At 37.3% G+C, this 18799-nt stretch overlaps 1 protein-coding gene across 6 annotated transcripts in view; it reads right to left on the bottom strand.

Moving 5' to 3' along the window:
• Cep350 (centrosomal protein 350) overlaps positions 1-18799 on the bottom strand; it is a 144931-nt gene that overhangs the window by 27163 nt on the left and 98969 nt on the right. For 4 of the 6 annotated variants that reach the window (XM_085688077.2, XM_085688080.2, XM_085688079.2 and 1 more), the window contains exons 28-32: positions 15315-15437; positions 14060-14259; positions 11630-11838; positions 6752-6896; positions 2403-2563 (exon numbers count right to left, since the gene is read on the bottom strand). In XM_085688077.2, the coding sequence (XP_085544203.2) occupies positions 2403-2563; positions 6752-6896; positions 11630-11838; positions 14060-14259; positions 15315-15437 (838 nt within the window). The remainder of the gene's footprint in view (positions 1-2402; positions 2564-6751; positions 6897-11629; positions 11839-14059; positions 14260-15314; positions 15438-18799) is intronic. The other 2 variants (XM_048421671.3, XM_048421673.3) reach the window with 1 other exon arrangement.

Below are 18799 nucleotides of genomic sequence, written 5' to 3'. Positions count from 1 at the left end.
TGGCAGTAAACTTCTTAAGAGACAGTACTTGGGGGAAATTGAGTGTAATCAATCAGATGGTCAGAATTACTAAAACGGTCATCTGGTTATTAAAATACCCATTTTCAATTGTTCCCAGAACTTCGCTGCTTTGTAACTATCATTAGCATGGCATCCAAAAGGGGCTCTCTATCTATCATGTCTTTCCTTCATTGGGAAGGCTAAACTCACTTGTACAACTGTATTTGATGTAATAGCTGAAAACAAAGTTAAGCACTTTTTATCCAGGATGTACTTAGGTCTGGCCTAAACTAGATTGTTAATAAATGTTTATAGAATAAAAGAAAGATTTATGGATCTTTTTTAAATTGCTACAGATTCTTAACATCTGGACTAAAACCCCTACTTTTAAAACTCTTATCCATATTATCTTCACCTGAATTATCAATGCCTGATAAATTCTGATATTAATCACTAACTAACATACATAGCCAGACGGTTCATCTAGCTAGGTCTACATAGCAGGGATAGTTACTCAGATCTGAAAGCATTACTGATCTAAGTTTAGTTCACTTATTAAATACGTGACCAATAAAGTCCACTAGGTCTTTTTCCATATACGTTGACATATATATTTCTCTATGGCATAATTTCAAAACCTAGATACATAACTCTCTTTCATTTTTGTTTAGCCATTTAGCAAAATGTTGCGTGAGATGGATCATACAGCACTTTTCTAGAGACTTTCTATCAATGCATATCTTTTAAACTTTAAAAGTTCTTTTGAGACAGATTTTGGTATGCAGCACAGGCTGGACTCAAACCTGAGATCCTTCTGCTTCGTATTCCGAGTAATAGAATCATATTATTGCACATTTTTAGCAACACTCTTTATTCTTAATTTATTTCCAGTATTACTTCAATGGCTCAGAGTTGTATGACCAATCAGATAAAACCCAGACTCCTTAGTTTAACCTCTAATTTCCTGAGTGTCACCTTCATTTTTGAACTTGTTTTCCCACTGCTTTCCAATACGAACACCCAGCACGGCCACTGTGTCTCTGCTGCTGTGGGTCAGGTTAAATCTGAACTCCCATTTCTACTTTAGTCTCCAAAAACTAACTATAGGAATGTTTGGATAACCCGGACCTGGTCATTTATTATAACTACTTTTCTAACTTTGAAACACCATGTAAGTTCTGATGCCGGCTATCTGGAGATGTACCTGTGAAAATGTTTATTCCACATTTATTAACAAACATATTTTCATGGAAAGATATAGAATTCAGAATTAGAAATAAAATCCTGTCTTTACCATCTATGGGTTGTGTGTTCCTGGAGAGGTCCTTAATCTTATTTAAACTCAGTTTTCTTATCTGTGAAACAGTGGTGACACCTCATCACTATGAGGATTAAATAAAAATACATTTAATTACCTGAGTTCCCCACATATAAAAATAGTCATCTAAATACAGGAAGAATTGTGTTAAACAACAAAGATCAATAGGTAAAAATTAAAAGGAAGGAAAATTGTGGCTCAACACAACAATGCACTTTCTCCCATTTGGTTAACTTAAAGGCCAAACAGTTTCAACTGTTCTGAAAATGTGGAAGTGTCCAGATCTGGACAGTTCTCTCTGGCAGGGGCCTGAGAACAGACTCTAGTAGTTCAGTAGGAGGGTCAGATGGATGCCATGATAAATACAGAACAACTAGGCCGGCTCAGCAAGGGAGCGGCTGGGGGAAGGAAGGAACAAACCAACCTGAAAGTGAGAGAGACAGAGGGAAAGAGAAGAGGAGAGGGACACAGAGACTGAGATTTGTAGAAAATCACCAGAGGAAGTAATAACTAAGAGACTATACAGATGATACAGGTAAGAGGGCTTAAAATTCTAGCTAGAACCCTAGACTATAGCAACAGGAATAGAAGGAAACCAAAAGGAACTGGTAAAAGAACAACCAGTGGGAACTGGGACTGCAGGAGAAACAGAAGGGAGACATCAGCAAAAGCATATTTCTAGTGTCAGGTAGCGTATGGAAGAGCGCTAGAGCTTAGGAGGAAATGCAACTTACAGCTGTTATTTAGGAACTGTCCTAAATTAGCTCGAGGATTTTAATAATTGTGTGGCCTACTTGCAAGAAAAAAAGATGACAACAATTTTAATACCTAGATCTGTTTATCCTTTTCATCTTAATATTTTAAAGAGAATATGAATAATCTTTATCACAACTATAATCCTAATCAGAAGTATACTTTAGTATTCAATATTTTAATATTTAGCTTAGTATTTTGGATATCTTTGGATTCATTTTTAAAGGTGATAAAATATTACAGTACATGGCTACTGAAAAATCCCATTCACTACTTTATTAAAAGCTTCACCTTGAACTAACCTTGGCAGCTGACCCACCCCCCATCTCACCTCCAGCTGTCTGATCAAACTGGCTTCCTGGGCTTTTAGCCTCTCCTTTTGTCTTTTCCTCTGCTCCTTCTTCAGCTGCTCCACAACTGATCTTCTTTTCCGTAGCTCATCCTTCAGAGCTCTGATCCTACCTTCAATGTCACTCTGGTCAGATGTAGTTTCTGAAAGATATGAAATATTTTCATTAATCTAAACTAAGAAATCAGTAACTAATAAAGAAAAGTTGTAATACTTAAAGTCAATATTTAGGGGCTGGAGAGATGGCTCAGAGGTTAAGAACTCTGACTGTTCTTCCAGAGGACCTGGGTTCCATTCCCAGCAACCACACGGCAACTTGCAACTATCTGAAAATCCAGTTCCAGGGGATCTGACATCCTCACACCAATTCACATAAAGTTAAATAAATCATTAAAAAAATTCTTTGAAAAAAAATAAAGTCAATATTCAAAATTTAAAAAGTTGATCTTCTGAAAAATGTTATTAATAAAATGTGAGCTTACTTTTCCACAGTCTTTTTTCTTTAGTTTTCCTCATTATTTTCTAATTTCTAATATTACTATTTGTATATTTTTAATTTATTTTATTCTTGTGAAAAATGTGTGTGTGTGTATATATATAATGTGTGTGCATGAGTTTGGGTACATATATGGAAGCCAGGGAATAACTTTTGGGAGTTTATTCTCTCCTTCCATTGTGGTGGGTTCTGGGATTGAACTCAGGTTGTCAGCCTTTGAAGAAAGCATTCTTAACCCCAGTAAACTCGTCAGCCCAGGATTTGAAACTATAAATAGATGCTGAAAAACCCTATCTTAGCAAGATACTTAGTTGAAGTTTAAATTTGTATGTTAGTGAAATTTGAACCTTCTGTAAAATATTACTTCTGGTAGCAAAACATTCATACAATTGTCCTTAGATATTAATGCATGGTGTCATATTTTTAAAGCCAAATTAGGATAAAACTAAATTTTTTTTATTTTAAAATTGTGACTCATTAGCTGAGTTTTATTATCACGTAAAAAAGAGAAAAATATACCCGATTTTAATTTTTCTTTGAAAGTTTTTAAAATTACTAAAATGAAGCTAGTTAAATTTTTTTCTCCCCAGTAGTTTACATGCACACATGAGAGATGCAGTCATGGCAACATCATAAAAAAGCACTCACTATAACATGTCCTACATAGGGATGACAACAAACAGGCACCATTTGAAGGCGGGTGCTTACTTCACAGTACTCAGAAATCACACAGTGATTGACTATTCCTCCTAACACCTCTTGAATCACACACTGATTGTGTCTCCACACACAAAATAACCCTGCAAAAACAACACTATCAGACAGAAACCTCAAGATTAAGATGCATACTGTTCCACCTTGAGACTAGGTTTCTATCAGGTACTTCAGATTAAGTTACCTAAGAACAACAGAGCTCACTGAAATGCAAATGATCACTGTCTCTTTAAAATGGTGTGGCCCAAATATCTGGGCTACAAAGAAAAGCTAAGTTCCTGTGATTTCTTTAACACTGACTTAACACATACTAAAATAAATAAATAAATAAATAAAAATTTAAAAAAAGCAGTGATAAGTAGTAGTGATAAGCACCTTCTTCAGATGCTTTCTCTTAATTTTGAAAGAAATGAACTGGTTTTAGGTTGGAAACTCTAAATGCTTGGGGCTAGCTTTATACTCCTTCAATCAAAAGTTCTAGTGTGGAGCCCTGCAGTCTCGGTTAAAAAACACCATCTTTCCCTAAAATCAAATATAAACCCCTAATCCTCTAGTCTGATGAGTTACATGCGTCTAAACCAAGAATGATGGCACATGCCCGTAAGCCCCAATCTCAGGAAGTGGAACTAGGAGGCCAGCCTGAGCTACAGGACATCCTGTCTGAAGAACCAAGACTTACATGCCCTTGAAGCCTGCGATGTTGCCTTGTGAAGTGTAGGAGACCACACTTAAACTTTGCTCTCCAGATGATTTTACATCAATGTATTTTTAAAACTGAATGTCAGTTCTGATGTTATAATAAAATTATTTTTATAGTCTATGGTTGTGAAGAATTAATAACTGATAAAAAACTTGAGAGTTTTTAGATGAAAGAACTTGAAAAATATATTTTCAACTACTGAAAAAAACTAAAGGCAAACAAATGTGTGGCCACCAGAGGCTGACGGGGATGGAGTACCCTACAGAGCTGCCTTCATCTACACAGCACACAGTCCTTACCAACAAGATAATCTTTCTAGAGATTTTTTTTTGAAACCAAGCAACTCTCTAGGTGAATATTATTTTTATGAAATGCTCTGCCATAAATATTTTCTTTTCTTTTTTCTTTTGTTTTTGGTGTTTTTTTTTGTTTGTTTGTTTGTTGGTTTTGTTTTTTTGCCTACTACTCTACGCAGATCTATGGTGGACTGTAGGAGACTGTGTGTGTGTGTGTGTGCCGGTCATTCTGCAGGACGCAGGCTGGGGGGCAGCGCTGACTGACAGTAATGGAACTACATGAGGTGCCAGGCCCTGGGATCGAACTCGGGTCCTCGGGTGGAGTGGTCGGGCACTCTGCCCCCTGAGCCATCTCTCTCCGGCCTGCCATAAACATTTTCTGAGAAGAGAAGGAGATGAGAAGAGGCAGGCAAATGACACTTGAATTTGTCAAGATAACTAAAGTGTGGACAGAGCAGTTTGCTGAGATTTCTGACTATCTCTCAGAGGCTGACTGTATTGACTTGGTTGGTAACAGGGTTCCCCTTCACTCACTGGCATTACTTAACCCCACCACATTAAAATGGACCACATCTTCAAATATTGTTTATCATAATTTCCTCATGAAGAACTACATCTCATCTATAATTCAGAAATCTCAGCTTTTTTTTCTAAAATTACTTTTTCTTACTTAAGTGCTAACAATAAAACTAACTCATAAATATCACTGATCTTTAACAAATAACTCATGCAAAGATGGTTAGGACATCATCTTGTTGCTTCCAGTGGAAAAGCTAATCTAGTATGGGAAACACATTTGAAGCACATTATCAGTAAGTAGCAAATCCAAAGCAGGAACCCATGTTTCCAAGTACATACCAAGTTTATGTCTATTGACTGTACTCTACTAGAGTACACTAGTACTGTCTGCATTAGAACATGTAAAATCAAACTTATACAAATATTAATAGCTGTACAAATATAACTTAAAAGATAATTTCAACTGTTTGACCTTATAATTCTATTACTATCAATCTATCAGATTTCAAAAATATCGTATATATTTCTTAAAGCATTATTTACAATTGTGAAAAATTTAAGAAAATCTAGATAACCATCACCATGAAAACAGCTGAAGTATGGTACACCATCTACCCTTTAAACATGTATGCGTGTGGGTAACATTGCATGTGTTTGTGGAGGCCAAGGGTTCACTTTGGGTGTTTTTCTTTAGGATCTGCCTATTTCCACTTCCCAGTGCCAGTATTACTGCCACCTACCACCATGACCATTTCCTTTATACCTGGGTTCTAGGAATTGAACTGAGGTCTTCACACTTGCAACAAGTACCTCCCTGACTAAGCCACTTCCTCAGCTCACCTTCCCTCACAACAACTAAATCATTTCTACTAAAAAAAAAAATAAACACCTACTCGAATGACCTCAAATGGCAATATATGTTTATCAATATAATTAATATGGCAATACTCAATATTGCATTAATTTTCCTCATAATTCTCATACACACAGCATCATTTGCCCTACCGCCAATAAACTTCTGAAGCCTTGCAGGGTAGAAGCTCTTCAGTCTTTCAAAATAGCATCCAGCAGAGACACGACCAGAAAAAGGCAAAGAAAACAGAAGGTCCCCACTGGCATCTCAGGTTATTCCTTCTCTGCATTGCTCCTGTGAGATTTGTGCCATCCTTTCCCACAACTTTCTATTCTCATGGCTTATCAATAACTCATTGAAAAAAATCAATAAATACCCTCTACATGAAATGAACAGTGCCCATGAGGCCCTGGTGTTACACCTGCTCCCCCGTTCCATCCCGGCCTGGTGGGCCAAGCCCAGCTACGAGCTATGCTGCACAAGTACGGCACACTGAAGTACGGTGCTGTGCAAACACAAAGGCGGTGTTGGACACAGAAAAAGGAAAGAAATTTTGATGAAATACATGTTCATTAACACAAGAGAATAAAGTTAGTAGAATTAAGAATATAATTATCAATTATAATCCCTGAGCAAGAAAAAGCCTGTACAAATGCAACCAAGGATAACAGAGTACTAGCACATGGATAGATAAAGTTTCTTAAAGGAGAACTCAAAAATAACAACAAAAAAAGAAACTCATTGCTCCCTTACCTGACTGTGTCACAGACAGTGATTCATCTGACCAACTGTAACAGGGCTGATGAGACTTGACAGAAAGGTGACAGTGTCCTTCGGTCCTATGACTTCCTTTGCTAGACTCTTGCTTTGACACAGATAAACAACTTTTGGGAGGAGACTGTTCAAACAGAAAACCAAACAGGAATCATTCTGTCATACAACTGTGAACTTATATTTAAAATACATTCTATAGCATTTTCATATAAAATAAACATGAAATTTAGTAATATACACAATAGACTGAATATATTAAATTTTAACACAACTTCATATAATTTCACAAAAGGTTAAAAAGAGCTTACTAATCCTATTGAAGACCTTTTCTTTTTCTTCGGCTCAATTCCTTTCTTTCAAAAAATTATTTACTTTAGATGGGCATGGTAGCACATGCCTTTAATTCCAGCACTTGGGAGGCAGAGGCAGGTAGATCTCTGTGAGTTCGAGGCCAGCCTAGTCTATAAGAGCTAGGTCCAGGACAGGCTCAATAGCTACAGTAAAACCCTGTCTCAACAAACAAACAAGCAAACAAACAAACAAATCCCAGCAGTAGGGAGGTGGAGACAGGAGTGATGTGGCTGGACAGAGAGAGGAACACAAGGTTGGAGGAGGCAGTCTGAGGACAGGATCACCCTGTCTTTGAGCAGTGGTAGAGGTAAAAGGTCTCTCTAGTGTCTGGCCGCACTGTTTCTCTGATCCTTCAGCTTTCACCCCCTGATATCTGACTCTAGGTTTAATTTATTAAGACTAATCAGAATTAATGCTACAACTTTAACTCAATTTTTGATAAGCTTAAAAATACTGGGTTTCATTATATTTTCATAATTTAAGCTAGGTTCTCACTCTGAAGCTCAGGAGGCCTAGAAATTACTATGCAGCCCATACTGGCCTAACTTGTGGCAATCACCCTGCCCTGCTTCTGAGTACTAGAATACAGTCATGAACAACCATGCCTGGCTAATTTTACTTTCATGTTTTGTTTTGTTGGGGGGGGGTAGGGAGGTAGAGTGGGAACCTAATTTTTCTTAACGACAGAAAACAAGTTATGAAATAACATGCTTTAAGCAATTACAGTAAATTACAAATGGCTAAGATGTTAGTGATATTCACTCTCCTTACCCATGTAATTAAAAATTACTAAATACGTACTATTTTTATGGGAGGATAGAACAAAAAGGTGTGAGACTGTCCACAAAGCATAGACAATTTTACTTTCCAGAAAATGCAAAGTTTCTGCCCTGCCATCAAGGGAAGTGAAAAGAGCTGACCTGAGGCCTGTCGCCACCACTTTCTATCCCTAGGACTTTGGACAAGTCTTTATAAAAAAATATTGTTTTTAGATTTGGTTATTTTATTTTCTGTGTATGAGTGTTGTACTGTGTATGTAAATGCATCACTGTGGGCCTTGTGCCTGTGAAGGCAGAGGACACCAAATCTTCTGGAACTGGAGTTTTAGAAGGTTGTGAGTCACCATGTGGGTGCTGGGAACCAAGCTCGAGTCTTCTGCAAGTGCCTCAACCACTGAGCCATCTTCCCAGACCCGCAGCAATGGTTTTAACCTGCTGATCTTCAGAACAGGGATTTGCAGTATCACCTACTTTCTAAGGCTGTTGTGAGGATTAACTGAGGTCATTCATGTCAGGTACTTAGCATACTACCTGTACCTGATACAAATAAACGCTACTTTTTAATTATAAAAATCTACCTCAGTACATCACTTGTTTTAATTTCCTTTACACATTTTCTTCAGAAAGAAAAATACCTAATTTTTTAGTATTCAATTAATTTTGTGGTTAAAAGGTAGAAGCTAACACATTTAGAGAACTTAGAAATTAATAAAACTGTGCTCAAATGCAGTTCAGTTCCACAAGTATTATGCTATAAATAAATTACCTAGACAATAAGCTTATTATCACCATACACTAATTTCAAAAACATTAGGATAAAAATGAGAAGTCTTCTGTGCTCTAAAAGCATTTTCTAAGCCTGTGCAAAAGAATATTAGCAATGTAATATTTTCAGCATAACATGGAATCAGCTCTGCATTAACAATCAAAAATTTTTCTGCTAAATCTTTCAGGTGCAATAATGTTATACACATGAATCTGACTAACCTTTCAATAGGGAATCACACAGCTAATTCTTCACACCCATACTAAAAATGAGGACTTTGAGCTGGAGAGATGGCTCGAGGATTAAGAACACTGGCATGTTCTTGCAAAGGACCTAGGTTCAATACCCAGTATCCACATCAGCTTATCACTGTCTGTAACTCCAGTTTCAGTAGCCAATGTCCTTTTCTGGCTTCCTTGGATACCAAGCATACAAATGGTACAGACATACCTGCCAGCAAAACTTCCACACACATAAACTAATAATTTAAAGACAAAATTCTAACTATACATATCCCTAGCCAGACTTTTAAACATAGTGAGGTTTTTAACATGGGCCAGCAAGATGGCTCAGAAAATAAAAGCACTTGTTGCCAATCCTACAACCTGAGTTCAACTGCTGGAACCCACATACGTGGTTTACAGGAGAAAACTGACTTCTACAAGTTGTCTTCTGATTTTCACATGCAGCCATACACACAAGTACATTTGTAACTTTCTTTCTCAATAAAGAAGCATTTGTTAGTATTTCATATTGTTATGCTGATGTCTTAATCTCCCAGAAATCAATCTGAAAAACAGGTGAGTTTCTTTCTTGAATTTTTATCTTTCCATTAAGTAAAATCTTAAAACATACCTAAGTGCCTTTGCTATAATTTAGTTAATAATTGCTAATTCATAGTCAGAATAAGGGTGATCATTTTATATCTTTAAAATATCTGAAATGAACAGTTTTCACTTACTATACTGGGCATTACATTTTCTGTATTTTCTTTTATTCTACACTTAATTCAGATGTCAACCCAACAAAGAAAGTATTCCCCGATTCAGCAAGGCTTGTAGACTTTGAAAACTGTTGCTTTCATCTGTAATTTCACTTGTGCAGTAACAGCACAATAGGTTGTATCTCCCTATTACCATGCATTTTCATGTAATGTGTACATGTAATCTCATGATTACATCTCAATCTTATGGGCACATATATCTGTGGATGGTCAGGAAGATGACTTTTCATTTAGTTATATAATTTTAATGAACAGAATATATACTGGGACGTGCTTTATAACTGGATGTATTTGTCCCATGAGAACTGTGGACACTTAAAAGCCTGCCTTGTTCCTTTTGCTCAGACTAACTGCACACAATTAGCTCACTTAGTTCAAACTACACTAACGGTTTTTGTAAATAGCTCTTAAGTTTAAAATTTTACAAAGTCGGAGTCACAGATGTCCAGACAAGGTTGCTACACAAAGCACCCAAAGAAAAGCATGCAAATTCTTCACTTGTCAAGTTTGCTGACAATAGACCTATGTCTCAAAGTTTGTCACTGGACACTGTGTCCCTCCACCCATCCACCTCTGGTCTGGTCACATCTGGTCATGGTCTCACTCTGTAACCTTGGAACCTTGTGTTGCCATGACAATGGCTCTGCTCCCTATTGTTTACTTTATGAATGTGCTTTTGACCAATGAGAGGTAACTCTTGTAATTTTATTGCTTCAAGGCTCCTGTAAGGAGAAAAGTTTTTGGACTAGAGAAGAAGCTGGAAGAAGCTAGGAGAAATTAGAAGGGCAGAAGAATTAGAATAGATAACAGAACAATAAAGAAACTGATTTGGAAAAGCACATGTGAGAAAGTTCATTCACCCTCAGAAAAAAGTCCTTTTCACTTGCTATGCAACCATTCTGAACCTGGAAGAGAATCTTGGGGCTGGACCCCAAAGGCTCTCATTGCTCATCATGTTCCCACAAATAATCTTCATTACTCTGTGTGTGTGTGCTCGCACGTGCAAGCATGCATGCACACCTGCCATGTGCTGGTCAGAGAAAATTTTGCAGGAGTCAGTTCTCTCCTTCCACCTTGGAGGTTCTAAGAATCAAGCTCAGGTCATCAAACTTGGCAGCTAACACCTTATTTCCCACGAACCATCTCTCTGTACCTATTAGACTTTAGAAATAAAGTCTATCTGTTCTGACTAGTTTAACTTGACACATGCTAGAGTCATCTGAGAGAAGGAAACCTCCACTGAGAAAATGTCTCTGTAAGACTGGACTGTATGAAAGCTTGTAGGGCACTTCCTTAATTAGTGATTGATGAGGTCCAGCTCACTGTTCAGTACCACCCTGGGCTGGTGGTCCTGGGTTTGGAAAAAAAAGTAGGTGGAGCAAGCCAGTAAGCAGCTCTCCTCCATGGCCTCTGCGTCAGCTCCTGCCTTCAGGTTCCTGCCCTGACTTCCTCAGATGATGAACAATGATGTGGAAGTATAAGCAAAATAAACCCTTTCCTCCCAACTGGTTATGATGCTTTGTCACAGAAACAGTCAGGCTAACTAAGTCACTATCTCTTTAATATTAGACTTGATAATGTGTAATTTCAACTGCTACTAAAGCTAAATTCATATACTTATAAAGATGGCCTTACTAAAAGTTTTATTTCTCTTCAAATGTTAAACTCTGTATGTTACAAGTATGGTGATAATCAATGTTGCCATTATAACTATTAGTAGCACCTTTTAGACAGATTTTTTTTTCCCAAAGGAATTTTAAGATACAAATAGGTACTGAGTGGTGGTGGCACACACCTTTAATTCCAGTACACAGGAGGCAGACACAGGCAGATCTCTGTGAGTTCGAAACCAGCCTGGTGTACAGAGCAAGTTCTGTATTGTAACCAGGTTCAAAAGACCAAAAAACAAAACAACAAAAAACAAACAAACAAGAAGATATAAATAGGCATCAACTTACATGTTTACTAGGAGAGGTAGATTCCAGTTCCTGTGAAAAAACCATTTCCTCAGTAAGTATACTGAGATCTGGACTCCCAGGCTGTGCTTGTACCATAGACTCAGAAGGTAAACAGAGGACAGAAGGGCTGCCTAACTCTTCCGGAATACAATTTTCACTGTTTCTGTGAGAGTAGGAAGGTATCAGAGATTCCTCTTCACTCGTGAGTCCTGGAAACACAGGGTGAAGATGTCCAATCTTGGTCAATGAAGAAGTTAAATTTGTTACACTTTAGACGAGTTTCCAGCATAGAACCACAATACTTAATTAACATTTACTACTAAAGTCTGTTCATTAACAATTTTGGCTGACACCATTTGAGCGCAGATATTAACTATGTATAACCAGTGATGATGACTGGCAACCTAAGTATGAGGGTGTATAACAATTATGATCCACAAACATACCCCCTTTGCAATGAAAACTGCTTCAGTCATTCATTGGAAAATAATTTAGTACCTGATTGGTACAGACCTTCAATGTCATCAGGTGTGAACCCAACACCTCACTGTTTCCTCCCATTAACAGCTTTTGGAGAGTTCCTTCTTTCTCTATAGTCTGCAAAGTTGATGGCATCATGTCAACTTTCCATAAATGTATGGGTCTTTCTTGGGTTATGTGTTCATAGTCTATGAATTATACACAATGGAGCTCACTATACTCTCATACATGTGTATAACGCATCAGACTCACCTATATCCTCTCCTGTTTTCTTCCTGCTCTCACTGATCTTTTCTCTTCCCAACTAATTCTCCCACTTTCAAAATTTTTTACAAATGTATTTTTAGAAAAAATTATTTTTATTTATGTGTAGGTGTGTGTCTGTGTGAACGTGTCATGTCTGTGTGGGTACACAAGGAAGCCAGAATAGGGCACTGGAGCCCTTGAAGCTGGAGTTAGTCAGTCGTAAGACACCTGACAGGTGCCAGCAACAAAGCTTCAATCCTTTGCGGGATGCGCGCTGAGACACTGAGCCATCTCTCTAGCACTGCCCCTGCCCGGTCCCTTTAAAAGTGATTCAATTAATATAATCAGGGCTGCATGTAGGAGCATCACCGAGTGGGATTTTGTTGATATATTTGGTTAGTTTTGAGTCAGGGTTTCATATAGCCCAAGCTGGCTTCAAACTTACTGTGAAGCAGAAACTGACCTTGAACTTCTGATTATCCTGCCTATACTTTGGAGGCAGTCTTGTGTCAAGTCTAGGTGCTGGGGGAGGAACCCAAGGCTTTATGTATTCTAGGCAAACATTCTAGCAGCTGAGTTACATCTTCAGCCCACAACTGAGTTTCATTTTTTTGGATTTCCTAATCAATGATCTTGCTAAAGTCACTCATTATTCTAATAAAGTGAAAATCCTGGGTTTGTGTGTGCTCATGTGTGGCACATGTGCATACGTGTGTGAGTGCATAAAGGGGTATATGTGCACATTCATGTGCAGTATATACGCCTGTGCACTCATGTGTAAAAACTAGGAAAGGTCAGGTGTCCTCTATCACTCTCTGCCTCTTCTTTGAGGCAGGGTCTCTTACTGAATCTAGAGCTAGCAGAGTCTCTGCCCCCCCACAATTCTGGGATTACAAGCAAACATGGATGCTTGCCCAGCTTTTTACATGGGTACTTAGACACAAACTTAGGTTCTTAAGCTTATGAGACAAGCACTCTTACCCAATGCATCAGCTCTCCAGAATCAAATTCTGGATTTTCTATGTGCATACCTTTATTAACTGTAAGTAATTAGAATTTTGCATCTTCCACTCCAGTCCATACTTAATTGTCCAAACTTTAATTGTTTTTCAGGCCCTACTGAACTCCTTAGAGCCTTCATACAATGCTTAATAAACATTTTCAAGGAGGAAAATTTTCTGTTTTAACACTAAATATTATATCTGTTTTAAGTCTGAGGTTTTTATTTTGTTTTACATTAATACTATTTTCTTCCATCAAGACAGCTCTTTTCCATATGTGTTTTTATCTGAGGTTTATGTATGTGATCTGAAGTCTTTTTCTGAATCTATGAAAGTGATCAAGTTATTTTTCCTCTTTAGATTAGATTTGTATGCATAGTATTTAGGACTGAGAAGAACAGATTTTTCCCTTTCATATTATTATTTTATGGATTTAGCATTGAAATTATAGATTAATGTCATAAAGTGAGTTGAAAATGTATATCATTTTTATATTCTGTGGAAAGTAAAGAATTATACACCTGGGTTTTCCCTTTTTGAATGTCTACTAAGCTTCGGCAAGCTGAACATAAATGTTTATACTGGAAAGAAGTCACTTACATTTTCCTTAAAAGAGCACACCATTTGTAACCACATTGCCTTCTTCATTGTGAATTATTTCCATCAGAAAGAAATATGTTACACTTTAGTTTGTACTTATTACCTTTCTGCTCTGTTCTTTGGTTCTCCAGTTCTTTCTTAGGAGTTTTGGGTTTTATTAGTTCTTTGTCCCAGGCAGCCAAAGCTTGTTTTTCCATTTGTCGAATTTCTGCTTCTTCTGCATCTAAACGCCGCTTCCATTCCAGCAGCTCCTCCGCATGTTGTCGTCGTTGCATTAGTTTTTGTTCCCGCTTTGTCAGAAACCTATAGTCACACCATGAAGAACAGTTAGAAAGCTACACAGAGGCAGAGGTCACTTTAAAAGTCACTCATGCCTCACCAACAAGCTGTGTAGAAGCAGGACATTCACACCCCTCTTTCCCTTAGAAAGTTTGAAACGACAAACATACGATGAGCCAACTTACTGTTTTTAAATATGAGATTAGTGTTTCCTTATAAGAGGATGTCAGGGTAGTGAAGGAAAACTAGTGTAAATTCAGAAAAAAAAAACTAATACAGATTTCAACAAACTTGACTGGTTTTTAAGTGACTTACATACTCGTTTTCATAGGGGGTTCTTTTTCACAAAATAGTATGTAAGAAATTTATTCTAAAAGCTCAGATCAGAAAACACACAAAACTCACAACAATAAAGACCAAAAGCAACTATAAAAACAAATCCCAAGTTGCCCAAATATGCAAGCAAGCAAACAAACAAAAATAGTTATGTCCCCTTTTGATTCATATTTTGAAATCTGGGCTCTGCTTTTACCCAAGAAATGCAATGTCAAGTGACAGATCTTTTGTGTATGCAATAATGAGCACCATTTAGATGCCACACGCATATCAACTATTGACTTACTAAGTAAGAGGATGCACTAACTCCCTTGAGTCTTTCAATTTAACCTAATTTTAGACCTTATTTTGGGCCTAAAGGATTTGGAGAAATTATTGATTTAGGAAAAAAACACTTTGGTCAGTTAGGAGGCTACTAATTAACTGCCCACAAACAGATGCTGGGCCTAATGCAAACGGGCCACTTTTATTACTAACATTAGATCTGCAATGATAGCTAACCAAGGAAAAGAATTCACACATTCAACAAGCAATAAAAGGCCAAGTGGAACTGATGGCTCCTTCTCAAATAATCATCATGTCATTTGTGTAGAAACAGTAGGATAAAGTCCATATGACATCTGACCAGGCCTCCAGCTTGCTGTTAAACAAACAAAAAAAGAAAAAAGAAAAAGCAAACAAAACAAACAAAAAGAACAGAGCATGCTCTATCGAAGAGTGCACTGAAAAAGGTGCAAAGTTACCTGACCAACTGGTTGTAGATATACAGCTGGAATTTGGGATGAAGGTTGGGAAAACAGACACTGAGAGAGGCCCAGTGGTGAGACGTAAAGACAGAGAAGAAGTAGTGAACAGGAGAGCAGTGTCTACAAAATAAGGAGGAAGATTTTAAAATCAAGAGTTCAAGAGGCAGGAAGAATGAGAAAGGGAAAGCAAAAGAGTCTAATGAAGTCGTTCTGAATATTACATGCTACCCAGAAAAGCAAATCTTTTTGTGTGTCACACACAAACACATGTATTTATAGATCTTATCAATGAATTCCGAGTAAATGTATCTTCTTAAACATTGCTTAGCCATCGAGACAGGATTTCTCTGTATAACAGTCCTGACTGTCTTGGAACTTGTTTGGTAGACCAGGTTGGCCTTGAACTCACTGAAATCTACCTGCCTCTGCCTCCCAAGTGCTGGGATTAAAGGCATGTGCCACCACTGCTTGGTGAGCAACTGACTTTTTTACCTGTACCTTATTGTGTACTTTAAGCTAAAGTACTGCGTTTGTCTTATTTAACCTTACCATTATGATTTAGCTTAAAAATAAAAATAAAATTCAGTAATCCAATTTACAGAATAATATCTTAACTCTGACAACATAAACTACTAACAATATACTGGACATATCTTGCTTTAAGTCTAACACAGGGCTACTTAAATAATAATATAGAAAATCAACACCATTCTTTGAAATATCAGTATGCACAATTAGGAATAAAGTGAGGTAGTCTTAATAAATGCTGTCAGTAAAGAATGTTATGAACAGTTCAATCCTAAGGATAAAGATAAGAAAATTCCGTATGTTAAAAGTCTTCCATGCAGAGGAAACTTGCATTTCTTCTTTTGTAGTAGTAAACAGATCACACACATAGATACAGGACAAATGAGTCCAGTGATAGTTGGAAAGGCTAACCCTCTTTGACAGAGCATGCTCCTGTTCACATGCACACAACAGTGACTTGCAGATAAGGCAACATTTCATTATTGCCTTGGAAGGGCAAGGACTAATATCAGTATATCCCGGAAGTGAGAAAATCTAGGTGTAGATCCAGTCATGGATTATTTTTTGAAGGCAGATACACCTTGTTTATACATGCCTTAGACAAAGACTATCTTTTTTTTTTCTCTAAAAGATTTATTATTATATACGGTGTTCTGACTGCAGGCCAGAAGAGGGGATCAATTCTCATTATAGATGGTTGTGAGCCAAGATGTGGTTGCTGGGAATTGAACTCAGGACCTTTGGAGGAGCAGCCAGTGCTCCTACCCTCTGAGCTGTCTCTCCAACCCCCTGAAGACTGTCTTAACATTTTTTTCTCCACAGACAGCATTTCCTCACCCTATTCATCTACACATACACATACAGTGCTTTTATATCTGGATTGCCTTGATTTTCTACACAGAACTTTAAGGAAAAACATTCCTGTAAATTTCAGAGAGACACTGCAACATCCCTTGCCATTCTTTATGAATGTACAACAAACTTTGATGCTAATTAAAAAAAATATTATGCAAAATGAGATGTATTTTGGTTAAGGTTAAAAAATTTAATCATAACATTCAAATATCACCCACCCTTTTAAATGTAAATCTGATAATTGAATGTAAGACCTAGCACAGAAATTAAAATAGTATTGGAACACATAAAACAAGCTTTTTAAAAATGAATAGGTAAAATTTTTTTGTCCAACCCTTTAGGGAAAATAATTTTTCACTATCAGAACAAGAACTGATATTTGTCAATTATAAAAATCAAACATATTCAAAACCTGTTAAAAATGAAGAACAAGAGAAATGACTAACATAAAATGAACAGTTTACAAAGAGTGTAAGACATTATATTGAAACATTTCTCCAGAAATATATTTCTTTATTTAATATAAATAACTAAAAGTGCCCTTTACAACCTGGAAAAACCTTAGGATAATAGGACAGAGTACTTCACATCAGAGTTAATAATCCTTCAGGATGTGAAACAGGTAACTGTATGGGAATGATGAAAATGCATTGCTCTGAATTTAAAGCCAGCTTGGGTTACATAATTAGCTTTATTTTTTTTAAAAAAAAGGTCAAGAAAAGTAATTTATTAGAAATATAAATTTTACCAAGGGCATTACTATCAGTGAAACCTTAAAGATAAAACTCTTTCATTGTAGCCCAAAGTATTATCATCACTTCAGAAAAATGTCATAAAAAATCAATTCAGAAGGCTGACAGTTAGCAAGTCTAATCTTAAATTTGTTACTAGGGCTTTAAACTGTTCGTCTAACTTAAATTTACCAGAGAGGACACAGACTAACCTCATACACAAACAAACTATCACTTACTCTCCAGATGTGTTTTAAATTATCAGGATTGTTTATTGTGTTTACAGACTGTCAACAGAGCTCTTACTGACAGAGTGCAGGATCAATGAATGCACCTGAAACTGTCTTCCTCCCATCATGCACCAGTCAAAGGCATTTGGAAGAAGACAGAATGGGAGAAGGGTGAGTGTGCTGGGCAGTGTGTGTCGACTTGATACACTAATGTCTGAGAAGAGAAAGCCTCAACCAAGCAGATGCCTCTGTCAGACTGATGGGCAAATCCATGGGACATTGTCTTGATCGGTGACTGAAGAGGAAGAGCACAGCCCATTACTGGCAGTGACACCCCCAGGCAGGTGTCCCTGGGTTATATAAAAAACAAGGTGAGGAAGCCATGGAGAACAAGCAGTGCTCCCCCATGGTCTCTGCTTCACCTGTTCCTGCCTGAAATCCCTGCACCGACTTTCCTTTATCATAGAATACAAGCTGCAAGATGAGATAAACACTTTCCTGTAAAAGTTGCTTTGTCATGGAACTTCTCACAGCAAAACAATGAAAACTAGGAAAGTAATAAAAAATTATTTCAACTTTGAAATCAAATGATTCCCTGAACGACGCAGCATGTTTGCATGCAGGAACAGAAAATCTTTATTATTAAAGGAGCTATTGCGGTTTGAATGTGCAGTGTCCATACACTTGTGTTTTCAATGCTTGAACGCTAGCTTGCAATGCTCTTTTGAAGGCCATAGAGCCTACCTGGAAGAAGACTGTCACAACCTTTGAAGGTTGTACCTGCCTCTGGCTCACCTCTTCTTCCTTTCTGCCACTGTGTAAACAGCTGCCTCATGTTCCAGCCACTCCAGACAAGGTCACATATCTTGTCTTGGATAATGTACTAAAATTTCTGACGCCATGAACCCAAACAAGCCTTTCTTCCCTTACGTTGTCTCTATTGGGTATTTTGTCACTGTGATGAGAAAAGTAACTTTCAGGAAGCATAAAAAATTCTTTGAAAAATTCTCCCCAGTGTTAGGGAATCAAACAAGGGACCTTCTACATTCTACCACTGGGTTATATACTCTTTGCCTATATTTGAGACAGAGCCTTTGGTAGCCCAGGCTGGTTATGAACTTTTAATCCTTTGGCAGCA

The sequence above is a fragment of the Myodes glareolus genome, chromosome 5 (assembly GCF_982192425.1).
Source record: "Myodes glareolus chromosome 5, mMyoGla1.1, whole genome shotgun sequence".
NCBI classification, from domain to species: domain Eukaryota; kingdom Metazoa; phylum Chordata; class Mammalia; order Rodentia; family Cricetidae; genus Myodes; species Myodes glareolus.
Note: the sequence above shows the minus strand (reverse complement) of the source record. Positions and strands in the feature narration are given on the sequence as shown.